This window comes from Poecilia mexicana, unplaced genomic scaffold (assembly GCF_051168715.1).
Source record: "Poecilia mexicana isolate PSO_F unplaced genomic scaffold, ASM5116871v1 scaffold_11, whole genome shotgun sequence".
Lineage (NCBI taxonomy): Eukaryota > Metazoa > Chordata > Actinopteri > Cyprinodontiformes > Poeciliidae > Poecilia > Poecilia mexicana.
The window spans coordinates 12,980,159-12,998,146 of NW_028263380.1; the positions used below are offsets into that span (position 1 = coordinate 12,980,159).

A 17,988-nucleotide genomic window follows, 5' to 3' on the forward strand; every position below is an offset into this window, starting at 1 on the left:
GCACTGCGTTCTGGTCCACAAATACTTGTGTAAAGTCTTTAATATATGAATACATTTTAAGGTTTTGATTTGTAAATGCTTGAAAAATTAGGACTGAATTTGGTTGCTAAATTCATGTCAAAAGTCCCATTTGGCTTATTGACAGGCCCTTAGAAAAGTATTCGTAGCCCCGACTTTGTCACATTACAGCCACAAATCTCAGTGTATTTTATTGAGATCTTATAAGATAGAACAAATCAAAGAAGAAGAAAGACTTTAACAAATAAACCTGAAAGTATAGAATAGATTTAGCCCTCAAAATTATTGTTGACTTTGAACATTTTTCTTTTTAAAATAAAAACGTGCATTGGTCTAGGCTTAGGTGTATTGTCTCTTTAACAAGGTTTTTTTTTTTTTTTTTAAGCTCCATTCATCATCCGGTCAACTCTGACTGGCTTTCTGGTCCCTGCAAAACATCCCCATAGCATAATGGTGCCAACACCATATGGGACAGTGGTGATGTAAAGCACACGAAGCCAATTGCAGTCAGGCAAGAATGTTCAATTTTGGTGTGCAGTTGTGCTTTAGTTGAAAATACAGAGTCTACTACAATAACTGGAAAGTTTGGTTAATAACCATTCTCAAAATATATTAAATAAAAATGCCAGTTGGTCTATCACAAACAAAGCCAATGATATACACTTAAAGTTGTGGTTGCAATGGGTTGTGGATACGGTTGCAGTAAAAACATGCATTTTCTGCTCATCAAAGGTTTTTGATATTGTGGAAAACATTCAGCTTTCCTGCTTGAATTGGGTTTTTTTTTTTTATTGAATAAAAAAGGCTCACAGCTCTATGCATGCTCTTCGGTTTCAAACCGATCAAACCTCTGTATCAATTCAACATGCTTGTGTTGTATTTTTTATTTTTTTTAATTTTTTTTACAGAGCTTAAAGTGCTTCTCTTTGCATGCAATGTTCTGGAAAGCATTTACTTCTTTCCCAACAGCATGCAAAGGTCTTTCACTCTACCGACCCCCTCCCTCCATTTCCTGCCCAAGCCTTTTCATATGAAATGCTGTGCCCCTTCTAAGCCCACTCCTGCTATTTAAATTTTATTTTAAATAGCTGGTTTATGTGTATCACACGCAAGACAAAAGAGTATATCATCTGAAAAGATGTGGGAGTGAACGACTTGGCTGGAACTTGCGCTGCGGTGCATGACAGTTGCGCTGCCTATGGATCCGTGACAGTACGTAACCTCTAAGCGGCTGCAGAGTGGGAGATCTCCACAAGAGCATGCTCTACCAGCAGCATCAGGGAGTCAATCCTTTGTACAGCCTGCCTGCCAAATAGCTTTTCTCCTGTAAGCAGTTGACCCCGTGTAGCTCCCTGACTCGGCTTGTGGTGAGTGGTACCGAGTGCTCAGTGAAATGCCTTTTATATTGCTGCCCTTTGAAGCTAATGTTTTGATGCCCATAAGGTCTGCTGAAGGGATTAAGGCGGTTTCTGTGATTTTTGCAGGACAATCTTTTTGCCGCTCCAGCACTGTAGCAAGTCTTCAGTTTTATTTCGCTGATTCAGGTGCAAAAGACAGGAACAGCAGGCCACTCCTTAGAGCAGAATCAGTACATATTGCACACAGTTCCTCTGCATTTCAGCTGCTCTGTCCTTCACTGACAAAATGTAAATCTTTGTTGTGTTCTTGGGGTTTTTTTCTGTTTCTTCATGCGATGCCTGATGCTTCAAGAGGCCAAGTTTTTTTTGTTACCTCTTTTTCTACTAACTAACTCTTTTCTAACAAAGTTAGGTTTCCATTCCGCCCTTTTCCATTTGGCTCCCAATAACATGGTGCATTGATACTTTAATGATGGTTTGTGTCAATGCAACCAAAACCAGAAATTTTCCTGCTTGAATAGAAGAAAACTGAAATCACTTGTTTCTTGAAGATGCTTCACATCTCACCCAAATATTTCTTTGATTCTGGTCATTAATAAGAAATCCTAGCCTTTCAGAGTTGGGATTGCTGATGGGTTCATCATTTTCTATCAATGATCAGAAATGTGGAAACGTTTCAGGTGAGAGGCAAAACATATTTAAGAAACTAGAAAAGAAAATCCAGTTGTCTTCTAGTCAAGCGCCAAGAAACCCCATTTCCTGGATGGCTGAGAATCTACACCAAAAAGCTAAAATTTGTTGGCTATCATTTTCCAAAAACACCAGTGAGTCTCCATGTATTCAACTACTTTAATTTCACTGTCAGCAGTAAAATGGGCTTCCGGGATCGGATCCGGATGAACAACTCCCGTTCATCCCAAACCATCCGGAGCAAGGCTTCACCGCTGCCGCCCGGCTCCGGCGTCCGGCGCTCCCCGAGCCAGGAGAACGTCCCCGAAGCCACCAGCCCCGGAAAGGTCCAGAAGAGCTGGAGCTTCAACGACCGCACGCGCTTCCGCACCTCCCTTCGCCTCAAGCCGCGCCCACCCGTCGATGGTGAGCAGAAATTACACGTTTCGTCAGAGCTCGCGAGAATGTTGCTAATAGTCTTCTTTACTTCTTGGACCTCAGTGGAGGGTGTTGGAGAGGAAAGCGTGGAAGACAAGTCGTATTGCGATGTGGCCATGGAGGAGGTGATTCCAGCTGTGAAGACGCTTATACGAGCCGTAAGGTGGGTTGTTTCACCGAGGTACCACCATTCATCTGCTGTTCTCTGGGGATCATTTTTATGATGAAAGATGGTCTAATCTGAGACTTACAGTAGAATAGAACAGAAATAGCCCTTAACGTCCTTTAGTGGGGGAATTAAGGTTGAACACAAGCAAAGTGACAATCAGAGCATATACAGCTAATATTTATATATATATATAAATAAAAACAGAAGTATAACATACAGTACAACACATATTAACGAAGCACTTATTAAAAATACCTACTTTGATCCAAAGAAATGTGCATTAAGATTCAAAAACACTTTTCAAATGTTGTAACTCATTTCATTAAAGTTATTGTGTGTTTCTGCATTAAAAACACCAACAGATTATTTACAAAAGGGGAAAATAAAAACTGTGCAAACAGGGATGCGCTAAACAGAGATGGGCAGCAGGAATGTTACTTGAAACGTGAAAAACTGGAAACATCAGCAGTGATTTAAACACTTAGTTTGTTCGGAGTGGTGAGGGATATAAAGTCATGACAGCTTTCGAGAGGAAGGATCTGTGAATACTACTGCTTTGTGCACCCAGGATGTAGCAGTCTGCCACTGAAGGAGCTCTCCAGTTCAGTAGCAGCTTCAAGCATGTTGAGGGGAGTCATTGTCCATCAGGGATGCTGTAGAAAGTTTGGGAGAAGAGGTGCTGATGTATTTAGGGATACTCCATAAATAAAACGGGTCACGTTTTAGTCATGGAGAGAATAAAGCCGCCCACGTTAGACGACATGTGCTTGTGTATTCGGGCCAGGAGAGTCATACCGTAGCTGACATTAAAAGGCAAGCTGTGTCTTTACTTCATGCAGATTTGGCTGATCAAGCATAAATGTCCACTTTAGGGAGAAAACTGCACCTTAGTGCGAGCACGGTCAGATTCCCCATGTGACCTTGTCACTCCTTGAGCTTGGCTGGTCATGCGTGAGGTTCTGCGATACGGTGGCCTACCAGGGAAATTTACGTGAATACACAGAGACAAGGGTAAAAACCCAATCTAGATGGATCATAATACAATATGACTAAAACGAGGCACGTTATTTTGTACAGTTCTGACGAGGACAAACGCTAATAAAATGTGATTAAGGGCTTTTGTCAGTTTCTGACATTGTGTTATCTCTTCCTGTAATGGAAACACTACTGGACAAACTCTGATGTTCTCTAAGAATATTATTTCACTGGAGGATGTTCTTACATAACATGTGCCTTATGCAGAGAAATGCATATTTTTTTGCAACCAGCAAAATGTAAAATTATATCACCTCGTGCTTAGATGCGTTCATAATAATGAAAACATCGTTATACAGCTGTAAGACAGTTGATGTTTGCTCTCATGGTTTTCTGGAGTTCCAACAACTTAGAAATGGTTTTGTGATTCTTTCAGATTTATTTATGTGTTGATTTTGTTTCTTTATTCTTCTTGAAGCAGGAGTAGATGATGGATGGATGGCATCAAGCCTGGGTGTAACTACTACAGTTTAAATCAGTTTGGGATCATATTAAACAATTTAAACAATTTTCCCAGAAAAAAATAAATTCATATCCTTATCTTGTCCTCATCTGTAGCTGATGATTTATCTTTTTTTTTTTTTAGTTCCATGAAACAGAAAATTCAGAGAAGTTCTCCAAGAGCGCTGCGTGCGGCGTCCATCCCTACACACACGCGCACACACACCCCCCCCCACACACACACACACACACACATGTTTGTGTTGCTATCTTTGTGGGGACTTTCCATTGACTTCCATTCATTTCTACAGCCTAAACCTTACCTTTACCCTTTTCCTAACCCTAACCATCACATACCTAACCCAACCAAAACTCAATTCATACCTTAGTCCTAACTCTGACCCCTGACCCAAAAACAGGGTTTCCCCTCGTGGGGACCAGGCTCCAGTCCCCACAAGGAGCAATTGGTCCCCACAACGTAGTATATGTCAGGAAAATCGTCCCCACAAGGTATTACAAACAAACGCACACACACACACACACACACACACACACACACACGCACACACACACACACACGCACTCAGATTACCTGTATGAAGTTTTTTCACTGATGGTGGCAGAAAAACTACAATTGCTAGCAAACATCTGGTGCTGGGGCTGGGCCGTACTCCTGGGGGGGTTGATGAAAGCAGTTTATAATACTTCTGTTTCCTGGTCCCTGATGTCAGCACTGGAGCCTGACTGCATTTCTCAAGGTAGCGTGATGCTGTCTATGGAGTTCTATATTTGCAGCATGATGACGCCCTTGGAAGAAATGACCTTGCGCATGAATATTTTCTTAAATTGGATCTGATCACGGCATTTACTTTTTTTCCTCATTTAAAACATTCTTGTAAGAATTTGCTTTTGTAAAAGCTTCTTTAAGACCTACAGTTCACTTTTTTTCCCTATTTTATCATCCCACATCTATGAATATGAATGTATGTTATTGGGATTTTATGTGACTAAGTAATATAAAGGAGCACATTTGTGAAGTGGAGATTTGTTGGCAAATGTGTTTCCATCTCCACTTTCTCAAAAAAGCCAAAATCCAAAACAAACGAGTGTAATTTTTTTTTTCTTTTTTTTTTTTTTTTTTTGCCAAATTGAAAAAATTATTTCGAACTTTACCATTTCTATTAACCATGCCAGGATTTGATCTCATGATCTTCTTGCTGCAAGGGAACAGTGGAACAAACTGTGCCACCATGTACCTCTGTATTCCACCCCCTTTACTCTAATAAGCTTCAATAAAATTAAGAGGAACCTTCCTGCTAAGATACAAGTAAAGGGGGTAGAATACAAGGGGTATGGGGTGGAATCCAAGTAGAATCCAAGTAACAAAAGGAGTCTACCTGTGTCATATTTAATCTCGGTATGAAGCTGTGACGGTCTTACAGGTTTTTTAGAGGACATTAGTGAGCCAGAGCTACAGTGGAAGGATTTGGATTTGGACCATGATAAAATGCTCCAGTCAAAGTACAGATGTAAATCTGATTTAGAATGATAATTTTAAAAACCTGATGTTTTCAAATGCTCTCCATGCAGTCATGTGGTTGTCTAAAGACAACGCTTTTTGTCTTTAGATGTTCAAACCCGGGCATGGGGCCCCCCAAAGGACTTGCAGCTTTAACTGATTTGAGAACTGGTTCTACAAAGTTCTGACTCAGGAAAACGAATACAAAGGTCCACCTCACGTTTCAGATATTCAATAATTAAACATGTGGAAAACGTGTATCTTTCCCCTGCCGTGGACAATGAACCTGTCAGTGTAGCACCTTGCGTCTTTGCCCATTATCCGTAGGAGATGCCAAGTGTGCATTTTACTTCCCTTCACGGTCTACTTTTTATTGGTTTTTCACATGAGATTGAATAAGACTGAAACATTGAAGTGACGGTCATGTGACACCACACAAAGTAGTTCCTGGGTTTTGAGCTGTCCATGCTTGATTTGACTTGTTTTGGCGCAGAATTCAAACCGACGTCATGAGCGCCGCGTTTGGCTAAGCGGATTCCTATTTCAGGCGTGCGCCACCGTGTGTTTCTGTGTGGCGGTCTGATGCCACTGGTACTGCCCGTGGTACTGTCCTCTCATGGCTTGTGCTTGACTCAGCAGATAAACCCTGACCTCAGCTGCTCTGCGCTGCAGACAATAGAAGAGGGGGGGAGTTCCTAAAGATAGTGCAGGTGTGTAAACAGCAGGTGTTTTCACCGTGTTAGCACACAGGTCCATGTGCAACATCTCAGCACGGCTCATGATTGATGTCCGGGAAACACAGAAAGGCTTTAGTGCTGAGACTTCACTTTAGATGCATGTGGTTTATCAGTGCCAGGCTGCCTGAATAAATGTGTGTGGTGCTGGGTTTATGTATGGAGAGAGGAGAGGAGCAAACAAAGCCTGTGCGCTTCTCTTCTGTAACTCCCAACGTGCAGAAAATGTGATACTGCACAACAACGTTCTTGCAAGCTTGCAGTCTTTGATGAAGTGCCTGCTTTAATAGATAAATAATTTGGATGTGGTTTCCATTTATAGTGATCTGATGTCGTTTGTTGTTGTGGCTTTCAGGTGTAGTATTTTTAAGGCCTTATTATTTTTATGCTTTATATTAATCTGTTACACATATGCTTCACCTCGTGGGCTGGGTTTTGTCACTTAGCGGAGCACATAGTTATATCCAGAAAGATTCAGACCTGCTCCTGCAGTGGCTCATCCGTCTTGGCCCACCTCGGGTTCATGTCAGCAAAACAGTCATTTTTAATTCCCAGATAAAACCTGCCATTGGAGACTATCTGGGAATCACCTTTGCTGAATTGCAGAAATGTTTGCAGTGGCTTTGCAAGCATTTTGGGCCACAGCTGACACTTCCTCTCTCCCCCCAGTCATCGGCGTGTTTTTACATCTCAACTTCCTAGCACCGAGAAGCGATAATATCTCTTAGTTAGCCATGCCAACTGTGCCGCGCGGTGACTGGAAATTGTCTGGATAACGGTGGGGGCGCTGAAACCTGACTCCGTGTTATTAAAGCCATTTTAGTGACCAGGAAGGAGAAGTCAGCATTTTTGAAGAAACCCTCGGAGGATACAAAACCCTCCCTCATTCCCTTTCAACCTTTGTCTTAATCCACACCTGAGGCCCGCCGTGGCAAGAAAAAAAAAAAAAAACTGTGCCTACTTGCAAATTAAGAAAACACTGCTTGCAAAAATACTCCAAACGCATAAGTCATCAAGAAGCCGAGTGCTGCGTGAGGAGAAGGGGGACTGCGCTGACGGCTATAAGGGCACCGGGTCACCAACTAGTCCTTCCGTTTTCCACTCACTTCCCTGCTTTACTCAAACACTCTTCTCATCTCCACCAGTCGTCCCGAGTCAAACATCTAAAACGTGTTCACACGTTGTGACTTTGCGTTACAACGTCAAACCTCAACGATATCGAGCTCTTGACTGCGTCATCCTTGACAGCCGGGTCTTGTTAGGTTTGCAACTTTCCCTTTTATTTCAAAAGAATGCGCCGCTTTCACATAAGATGTGTCGACGCATTTATCTGTCTGTGTGATTTCATTGTGTTTCACTGTTTGTATGTTGCAACTCGGAGACGGGAGTTCCTGCTGATAAATAAAGCTGTATCCTTTCTCATGCTGAAAATCTTTTCTTTCCGTCACTTTACACAACCAACCACTGGAAGAAGAAACCGCTGCTTCTTGTGTTTATTGCGTCATTTAAAAGCTTCTTTTGACACATTGTGTTGCACAGCCAGCCTCCCTGGCAAAGAGAATAAAAGGAAGCTAAGGTAACAGGCAGCACATGAAGCCAGGTGCAGACATCTTTAAACTTTTCTCCACATTTCCCCCTCCTTTTTATCTCTGTTACAGGCTCTACTCCCTCATACATGACCTTTAAGCAGAACCATGCCAGGGGATGTTGTCAGTGGATGTGTTCACCTGGTACGGAGGTGTAGGGTTAACAATCCGGGGTGCGACTCCCCCACACTCAGGTGTGGGTGGTGATTATGAGCTGTGTGCAACCGGGAGCGGGAGCAGCTGTGGTCCACCAGTGGCTCCAACACAGCTGTCACAATGACAAAAGAGCAGAAACTGGGGATAGAATAGAGGTGTGTGTGTGTGTGTGTGTGTGTTATCCTATCCGTGGAACTGTGCTAATTGCTGAAACAGCAAATCCGGATAAGAAAATGTCTCTGGGAGAGGCGCTGAGCGTCTCAATATATCCGCACGGTTTGGTAGGTTTGTGACTGCTTTCTTTATGGGCCTGCTTGTGAATGATAAGGTCATGCTGACATTAATTAATCTTGTTATTGTCGGGGCGAGCTGCATTGTTTGATAGCCTCCATTTGTGCATTTTTCCAAAGGTTTACGGTGGCTTCTGTGCGCTTTCCGGTGCGGTTTTGAAACTCTACGCAGAAAGGTAATAACAGGAAGAGTGTTGTGTTTGTGCGTGTGTAGGATTCTGAAGTTTCTAGTGGCGAAGAGGAAGTTCAAGGAGATGCTGCGTCCATATGACGTGAAGGACGTCATAGAGCAGTACTCTGCAGGACACCTGGACATGCTGGGCCGCATCAAGAGCTTGCAAATGAGGTACCTTAATCTTTATATCACAAAATCTGCTTCTTTACGATCTGTAAAAAACCAAGACATTAATCTCATGATACGTTTTCTGCCATCGTAAATAATAAGCATAATATATTTCCTATCTTTGCATGCCGGGATTTAATAAATCCTTTGTTTTTCCACAAACTCCTAAAATAGGTCAAAGCAACTGCAGATGAAGTATAACACTTTAATTGTTACATTATATGTGTGTATTTAGCAAAAACAAACTCAGAACGCAGAAGTTTACTACTTGCAGTGCAAATGTATTCATACCCCAAAGCCTTTTAACATTTTGTGACGTTACAAACTTCATTGCATTTCATTGGGATTTTATGAGAATGACCAAACTAATACAACATTGTAATATTTAGCCATTTTGTTTCTTATTCTGTATAATTGCAGCACGTTTTATCATTCATATTTTGATAAAGTTAGGAGTTAGGATTAAATTGGTCCGATGGTCAAGATTGCTGGCTATTTTTTTCTTGGCTATGACAGAAAAGGCACTAAAAAATATTTACATTATGCTGAGAACATTGTATGTAGTAGCCAATTGTAGTCCATAAGTTTGGACTTTAGAAATTGTAACTTTGGTGAGAACTAAAGCGTACGATAAAATTGTTTTTAAAAAAGCGGAATATGAAATGTTTAATCGTCATGGTACTTACTGGACCCTGTTTCCTCTGTGTAATAGGGTGGATCAGATAATTGGGCGAGGAGGTGTTCAGCCTGATAAAAAAGTGCGACCCGAAAAAGGAGAGAAGACGCCTCCAGAACTGGACCCACTGGACGAGCTCAGCATGATGGGCCGTGTGGTGAAAGTGGAGAAACAGGTACCAGAAGACAACGATATTTGAAGAGCGCAGCTGCGTTTCCATTACAAATGTTTGCAAAGCCTTGTCGATTTTCCGATAATGTAGACAAAAACCACCATTAATTTGGAATTGTGGTGTTTCCACTAAGTAAGAAATGCAATTAAAATCACACATGAATAAGACCGTTCACACGATGAGTTATTAAAAACATGCAGCTCCGTCGTCCTCCTACCACTTTCTGTCGTCTTCCACGTCTTTTATGCCAGTCATCACATCCGGTTGTTGATCGCGTGACTTGTGTGATGCGAGAAAGGTTCTTCCATTTAAATTTTGTGAATTTTGAGATAGTCAATAATTTACCTGATCCTAGCTCAAAAACCTTTTAGCAAAAAACTAGTTTTATTTGTCTTTGGCATGTTTCCATTAAGCAAAGTTGTTTTTTTCCCCCCCGTAATTCCAATTTGTGCAGTTATATGGACTAATGGAAACAGCTAACGAAGCTGTGTGAAACTAACCAGATGGAAAGGTTATAAAGCAGCTGACATCTCACAGTCCAGTGTTGGTGTGTCTCTCTTTAGGTACAGTCTATAGAAAACAAGTTGGACCTCATGCTCAACTTCTACTCCCAGTGCTTGAAGAAAGGCTCCTCTCACGTCACGCTGTCCTCCCTCCTGGACCCCGACCTGACGTCTGACTACCACAGCCCCACGGACCAAAGAGACCTTTTCCCGTCCGCTAACACACTGAACATCTCCCAGTCTGACAGCGGGAACTTGGAATGACAATGGGACACAGACCCTAACCCCATACAGTATGTTCTCCTTAGGCTGAGTCCTCTCATCCCAAACGTCCCCTTTAATTCAGATCCGTTATGATTGCCCCTCCCATCTCAAGCCTCCGTCCTCAGCCCTTTATCCTGGAGTGAATGTTTCTGGAGCTGGTCAGACATTGGCCACTAGGTGGCTCCAGCTGACGAGGAGCCTCAGCCAAAGCTGCTCACCGCACACGCCTCTCAACTCACTGGATGAGGAAAGTACTTGACTACTGAAGCAGTCTCACCCACTCACATCAGGCTGTATATCTAAACCTACTTTAAAACTTTAATTGTAGACAGACTGTGGAAGGAAGTTTTGCAGATATCTGGAGGAATCGTCTCTTTCCTCTTTTATTGTCCGGTTTTATTTTCCCTTGGGCGCTTCAATCGACTGAAAGTCCCTTTCCGACATTAGGGTGACAACACAGTTTTTCATGCTGTGGTGAATGTAGCTGTTCCTTTGTTCAAGAGAAACTGCAATGCAAGAACAAGAGCCATCGACACATGAAGGAAAAACACAGTTGGACCTGGATCAGCTGCATCGGCACAAGGTCCCACCCAGCGAGGGAAGTTCTGTTTTCCAGATCTGACGTTAATCACCCAAACGTTTCACATGAGGACAGAGTGAAAATAATGTGCTGGATTGACTGTGGATTTGGACTGTACCTTCGTGTAAATTGTTGTTTGTTTTCACTTGTATTTCCTCTTTAGGAAGTCTGGTCTCCAACAAGCCCAACAGCAAAAACAAAAAGAAAAAAAAAGACACATGTTGTTTCCAGCTCAGCTGGCATTGTATTGAGGATTATGTAGGATTTAATAGAGCCGTGGTGGTCCGTTGTAATTCTCAAATCTCTCTTTTGCAATTTTTCCAGACTACTGTGCGAACTACGACCGTTTTAGTGACATACATTTTCACTTATAAAACAAAACCTCCAGAAGTCTCTGTCTTGCAGCCCGTAATCCGGCCATATTTATTCATCAGACTTGCTTTTAAAGGGATAGTCCAGAATTTTTGAAGAGAAGTTCTGTAAAAACATAATGAAAGGTCACTATATCTGCTGGATCCCGGTTCTCTTGGTGTCTTTGTTTTGTTTAAATCCAGATCTTTGGACCCAGGGGATAAATGTCTAATTTAGCAAATGTACATACTAACTGGCAAAATTTATATCTCTTGTATATTTAAGGTAAACAAAATAATTTGCTTTCTTAGATAATATTAAATAAGTTCTGGCTTATTATATTAATTTTAGTCCAAACAACTATAAAGACTACAAACATAATCATGTTTTTCAATAAATTCAGGGTTGAACATCGCCAACAACCAACATTTAAAGTCATGACTAATCATAAATGTATTTCAAGCTTCTTTGGTTTAAATTTGTTAAATTAAATAATTGACTTTAATGAAACTTTTGATTTCAGTTCTATTTATAGGAAATCACGACAGGTTCTGTCTGGCATTCATCTAAACTTTTCAAGCAAAACAAGCTGGCAACGTCACATTCTTGTGAGGTGAAGACTCCAGCAACACTTGAACTACTAGGAAACAACTTCATTTGAAAGCCAACACATTTCAGCTTGTGGCCTTCATCAGGGTCACGTTCCTTCCATGTTTTGAAATTTTTTTTCCCAAGAGTTATTTTTGACTGGATCTAAAGACCAGCAAGGATACTTTGAAGTGACTTGAAGAAAAACTCTCTTTGAGTCAGAGGTCACAAATCTAGTGATGCGTTTGTGTGCTGCAACTCCAAACTGCTCTGATGCGTTAAAAGTTGGAGCCTTTAAAATGCTAGAAGACAACTTTGGTTTCAACCCCCTTTCAAAATAGCATTAGCTTCAGTCTCTGGGTCCTGCAAGTCTGTATTTACCCTAAACGAAGACAGCAAGAAAATGAGTTATCTCTTTTAAGATATTAACTCATTGTTAATTGTTACAGAACTTCAATTAAAAGAACTCTGACAACTTAGATCCTCAATATGAATTTAGACGGACTATGCTGAAAGCAGTTTTCTGCACTGCTTTTCATCACTCATATCTGGCCTCAAGTCAGGTAATACCTCACAACCTGTGTCACAAGGGTGGCACAGTTCCTGCATCAGATGTCACATGCACTTAAAGATAGCACAAGCACAGTTCTGAACAATGAATGATGCTCAAGAAATCCAGGTCTATTGCATGACTTTCAGATTATCATTAGTGCACGTTCCATTAAGACGCTTCAGAACAAAAGGGTATGCAGTTGATCATTAAAATGTTACATGCAGACAAACACGAACAACGAAAGCAATTCCTTTATTGGCACTTCATAAACGGAACGCCATTTTGTTGTTTAATTTAGCCTCTGGCTATTTCCATGTATTTAATTTGACAAAACATGTAAAAAAAAAAAAAAAAAAATCTGTTTTTTTTTTAAAGTTTTGTGGTTGCTGACGTAAATTTAGCATTTGTGTTATTTTTTTAGACATAAACTACACAGCTGATCTGGCCCACAGACTCATTGATCTTGAACATGGATGTCGTGTTCAGTGTATGTTCATATCCTGCCTGCAACAGCTAAAAAAAAAATCCCTTCATTGTTTTTGTCCAGTGAGAAATTCTTCCGTCCCCAGTCACGTCCAGCTGACTCAGGTGCTCCACTTTTCCATTTAAGTGAGACATTTAAACAGTGAATGTACTTCATTGCTCGGCCTGTTCAGATCTATTTCTGCTCCAATGGCTCTTGACGCTAGAAGTCGCTTTAGGCACCATCCAAGTTTTCTGCTTATTTCCATGGAACATACTTGGATAGCTTTATTTCTAGGGACTGAATTACTGCAGAGATCCCTGTTTATTAGAGGCAGTGTTACCATGAATGACGCTGTTATTCATGATAATTAATGGAAGATCACATTATTGCATGTTGTTCCTAATGTGGCCCCCGTATTAGAAAAAACACACACACACACACACACACACACACACACGCACACACACACGCGCACACACACACACACACACACACACACACACACACAAATGTGTTCCAGGAAGAAGATAAAAACAAATAACCTGTGCCTTGTTTCTCCTTATTCTGTGAAAGGTGTGGTGCGCCTTTCTATCTCCTACTTAAAACAATAAAAAAAAAAAAAAAAGCTTGGAAGAAGTTTGTTTTGTAGAAATTACACAAAAGAATGCTTTTTTTTTTTTTACTTTTTTTGCGTAACATTTAACGAAAGACAAATTTACTTATAAGAATTTAATCTTTTACAACTACTGCAATTTTCTGAGAATATTACTGTATCGTCGGCATATCATCGCACCTCCATAGAAACCCATTCAGTATCTTAACACCCTTTAGATGTGGAAGCTGGAGGCATGGACATTTTGTGTCAACACAGGAATCTCTGCAAGCATGTGTGCTGTCACAAGCATGTCACATTAGATAAGCTTGGCTTCCACACAACTACCTCTGAGGCCGCTACGGGGCGCTAGTTTAGAAACCTGATTAGGAGAAACAGTTAGTGACTGTCCGACTGACTGAATTCTATGCATGAACCAATCTGCACGTTCTGTTATCTGTTAGTGACGTCCTACCATCCGTCCATCTTTTCACTGACTTGCTGCCATTTGACATTCCACCGCATTACTCTTTTAGCTGCTTTCCTACTGTAGGTTTTGGAGCTGCTGTTAGAATAAAAGCACGAACTGAACGAGCAATAAGCAAAACGCAAACTCAACACAAAGTCTTCCAAGTCCAAATGGTGGGGCAGTTGACTGAATAAAATGCAACGTTGGTTTGTTTTCTAATCTAACCTATATTTGATCTTTTAAAGAGGTACAAAAAAAATGTGTTTCTGCTGAGAAGAAATTTTTAGAAAACTAACTTATTAATTTATTTGTTTCAATAAAGCTCTTGGACTGTTTGTTGCTCTGGGTCTCTTCTTTTTCTTCACATTATGACACATTCAACTATGGTTTAATACACAACAACAAACTACTTTTGAAAGTTTTACAGTGAGTTGCTACTGTACCTTCCAGAGTTTTCTACACATTCTCACATAACAGGCAAGTGTTAACATGTGGATGTTAATAAATATTAATTTTATTGGATTTTCTAACACAAATTATTATGAGGAAAATTCTTTTAATTGCTCAACTCAATCTCTCAATCTAAATAAAACATATGACCTACAGCTGTTTTTCACAATTCCAGTTAAGGCACAGAAAGGGTTTTCATACTTTTTCAAGACTCTATAGTCTCAATAGCATATAGTAAAATTACCAAAACCAGAAATCGAAGATGTAGACAGTATTTTTGGACCAAGCAACAATTAATTCCGTAGCTGGTCAAAATTTCAGATTCGTCTTCCTTTTCCAGTTCTTACAGCGTCATTTTTCCCACGCCGTAGATGTGGAAGAGCAAAGTCACATTTCGTTTGACAGGATCCACAATTAAATAGGCAAAGGTCTGCTCCTCCTCCCGTGTTCCAGGAAAACACTGGCCAGACTCATCCTGAAGAACAAAAACACAGAAAATGCTTTTTGCTGTTTTCTTGAGTGGCTCCAGGTGTAGTGATATTCAGTGTAGAGGTTTCTTTTGGTTTTCAGATCCAAATCTTATGTGTACTGCTCACTTACATAGGCACAGACTTTGAGGACGGTGGACACCACACTGATCTTCTTTGTTTCTGGGTCCTTTTGCACACTACAAAGTAAATGACTGATTAGTAGTGAAATAAAGGAATGGATCATAAAGACGCCCTAACAATAGAAAAACCTTGAGTAAAAAATAAATTTGGGTTTCACAATATTATGGGTTTAACACAAAGTTAAAACAAGTGTATAGCATGATCCCTTTAGTGTGGTTCCTACACAATTGATATTTATAGGTGTGGAAAAATGTAAGAAATAAGATGCATTTCTTTTAATTTGTTAACTATTTATTTATCAAAAAGTCAGTCCACCCATATGTCTATTATTTTCCAATCACCAATCCACATATCTGTTTGCAGAATCCCCACCCTTCCTTCCATTCATCTGGTCACCTATTGTTCAATTCTTTTTTCTTTCCTTTCTTCTTCCTTCCCTCTTCACAGTTCAGTTTTTGCAGCCACCATATTAAGCCTCAATCCTGGCATGTAGAGATACAAGGCAGGATTTTGCATTCTTAAAATGAGGCTGAAAAGTGACAAAGCAATTCTGGACACTTAGTTTGAAAAAGTATGGGTTTTGACATTTTGACATTGAAAATGTGTAGGAACTCAGACTCCTGTGCATTCATAAGTAGATTTAATATTTACAAGCAGATTAATTTGTCGTTTTGGTTACTATGAAAACTGGCAAATCGCAGCAATAGGTGGGGGACAGGTTTAATTTAATCTAAAGATTTTCTCTGGGATTTCATGAAAGGCTAGATCACAGGGTTGCTATGATACATTATTTCCAGGTTTTAAGGGCATTCACATTTTACAGCTTTAGAATACCTCGAGACCAGAATCATAGAGAAGAGTTCAATTTTTCTTTATAAGTTGAAGTCTTGTGCTATAGCTCACCTTATCAGGTCTTTGTATATTTTCTTTGTGGTGCTGATGTAGGGGTCGATGGTGTCTTCATACTGACAGAGCGCTCCGCCAAGACACAGGTGCTTGAAAAGGCGGAACAAAAACTCCTTCCGCTCCATCTTCCCAACAACATAGTAGTGCTCAGAATCCTCTTCTTGTAACATCTGGAAGAGGCAAAAAAAAAAAAAGCCTTGAACTTAACTTTGGATACAAACAGGCAGAGGGAGTAAAAAAAAAAAGAGGGGATCACCTGTCGAAGTTCATCGTAGTCAGGGTAGACATCATGAAAGCATTTAACTACATGACCAGAGGGCCTCAGGATGCCACAAGAGTAGATTGGATCAAACAACTCCATGGAGATCTTAGTACAGGGCACAAGCTCTGTGCTGACAGACGCTACTGGCCTCTCTACAACACACATGAGTCTCTTAGCTTTTGTCAAGATGACGTAAATTTCCTGCTGTCATTGATAAAAGGATCTCTAGGGATGACATACCAAGAGGCATGCAGACTCCGGCCTCCATATTACTTAGACTGGCAATCACCTGAGGGTCTTTGAAGAAACACTGAAAAACAGTGGAAAGAAACATCAAATGCTTTCAGTTTAGACTGAAAAAATTAAGTTGTGTGAACAAAAGGGAGAACACCTCATTTTTTAAGATTTGCTGTTTTACAGAAAAAAAATAGGGGAAAACGGAATTTGAGTCTCAAAAAGTATGGGATTTTCATGTGAAAATGGCAATAAAATAAGATAAAAATAAAGAAACGCTATCAAATTTTACAGTAAAATATATTACAGTAGATACAATATCACGTCTCACCAAAGCAAACGTTTCATAGCTGTAAGGATGGAAGTTGCTGTCAAAGCTGTACGTCTGAGCTGAAAGCCTCCCCAGCATGGACCTGAATTAAACCCACAATGAGAAACAACACACCTGGACAAACGGGAGAAAGTTAACAATATTTTTACGTCACCATTTCATCAACAGCGTCAAGGTGTTCTTGTCCTCCTGGAAACAGAAGCTCTTAGCAGGAAGAGGACTGAAAGAGAAAGTTTGCTCAAACGCGCTTTCGCCTCCTGCCATTCTGAGTTTCGCCTAGAAATGTATAAAAACAATATAAACTTTAGAGCTGTTTTAGCTAGCAGGTAGTAGACTTAATAATAAGCTTACTCGGTGCCACTACGTTTATTTATTGGAAGGATAATTCCAATTTGCGCGTTTTCTCGTTTAACTTTTAGGGACTCGAATTTGTATGGAGTAGCTGTTTCCTTGGTAACGGACGGTTGGTGACGTCTTGACGCCAAGTATGAACTACATCTTTATTTTTTTTCCCCTTCAACTAACACCAATACAATTTATTTTAGGTTAGGGGTAATGTATCTACGATGACGTATTTATCACTTATTGTATGGAATTTCTCTTTTAAACAGTTTTTTCTTTGTTTTCAATTTAACGTACTAACCTTTTTCATTTTCACCACCAGATGGCGATATTTATCTGCTTTAAAAAGGTAAATATTTTTCTCATGCTTCTTACGCTTTTGTTCCATAGTTTTTTCTCTCATGTTATAGCATCAATACGTGGTGCTTTGAAGACTTCCTAATCAGCTTATAAATCACGTTAGAAAGTACAAATCTGACTACTGATTTTATTTCATTTTTTTTCTGCTTACAGAAGATATGTGGGAGAAATACCAAATGATTATGGGAAGTCCTGTAGATCAAGTTATGAATATGAGTTTCAGAAAATGTGAGCTGGTTTAAAAGCATTTTGTGCAGTAGAGTTTACGTAAAAAATATTTATAATTTTCACTTAGTGAGCATTTGAGACACTTCTTGATTTAATAGAGAAAGTTACGCTTGCTAGTACTCATTATTCAAGTGCATAGAAGCACACTTTTTATGCATATTGTCTTCACAATTTTTTAGTAAATAATGTTAACCTCCTGACTACCAGGAAAAAAAAAATTGTCCAATCACCATTTTTTTAAAATCCCACATTCTTCGTAAGGTAATAAAAGGTTTTATGCACTTACTTTGTCTC

The 17,988-nt window shown here is 40.1% G+C and overlaps 2 protein-coding genes across 2 annotated transcripts in view; one reads left to right on the forward strand and one right to left on the reverse strand.

Moving 5' to 3' along the window:
* The window catches only part of kcnq4 (potassium voltage-gated channel, KQT-like subfamily, member 4), a 58,434-nt gene extending 44,129 nt beyond the window's left edge, over positions 1-14,305 (forward strand). Inside the window, exons 10-14 of the mRNA XM_015002282.2 lie at positions 2,242-2,471; positions 2,547-2,646; positions 8,628-8,759; positions 9,469-9,607; positions 10,168-14,305. Of these exons, the coding sequence (XP_014857768.1) occupies positions 2,242-2,471; positions 2,547-2,646; positions 8,628-8,759; positions 9,469-9,607; positions 10,168-10,371 (805 nt within the window). The 3' untranslated portion in view covers positions 10,372-14,305. The remainder of the gene's footprint in view (positions 1-2,241; positions 2,472-2,546; positions 2,647-8,627; positions 8,760-9,468; positions 9,608-10,167) is intronic.
* A 161-nt stretch (positions 14,306-14,466) lies between these two features.
* Positions 14,467-17,604, reverse strand: cfap300 (cilia and flagella associated protein 300). Its single transcript, XM_088010235.1, has 7 exons — positions 16,919-17,604; positions 16,765-16,846; positions 16,440-16,509; positions 16,194-16,351; positions 15,935-16,107; positions 15,021-15,087; positions 14,467-14,895 (listed from the first exon to the last, which is right to left on the reverse strand). Exons 1-7 carry the CDS (start codon positions 17,026-17,028, stop codon positions 14,764-14,766), a joined length of 792 nt encoding a protein of 263 aa, XP_087866361.1. The 5' UTR covers positions 17,029-17,604; the 3' UTR covers positions 14,467-14,763.
* Positions 17,605-17,988: the final 384 nt, after the last annotated feature.

Coding starts and splice junctions, on each gene's coding strand:
- cfap300 (XM_088010235.1), bottom strand. CDS start 17,028: ATGGCAGGAGGCGAAAGCGCGTTTGAGCAAACTTTCTCTTTCAGTCCT. Junction 16,847..16,918: donor TTGACGCTGTTGATGAAATG/GTGACGTAAAAA, acceptor GGTTTAATTCAG/GTCCATGCTGGGGAGGCTTT. Junction 14,896..15,020: donor TCCTCAAAGTCTGTGCCTAT/GTAAGTGAGCAG, acceptor TTTGTTCTTCAG/GATGAGTCTGGCCAGTGTTT.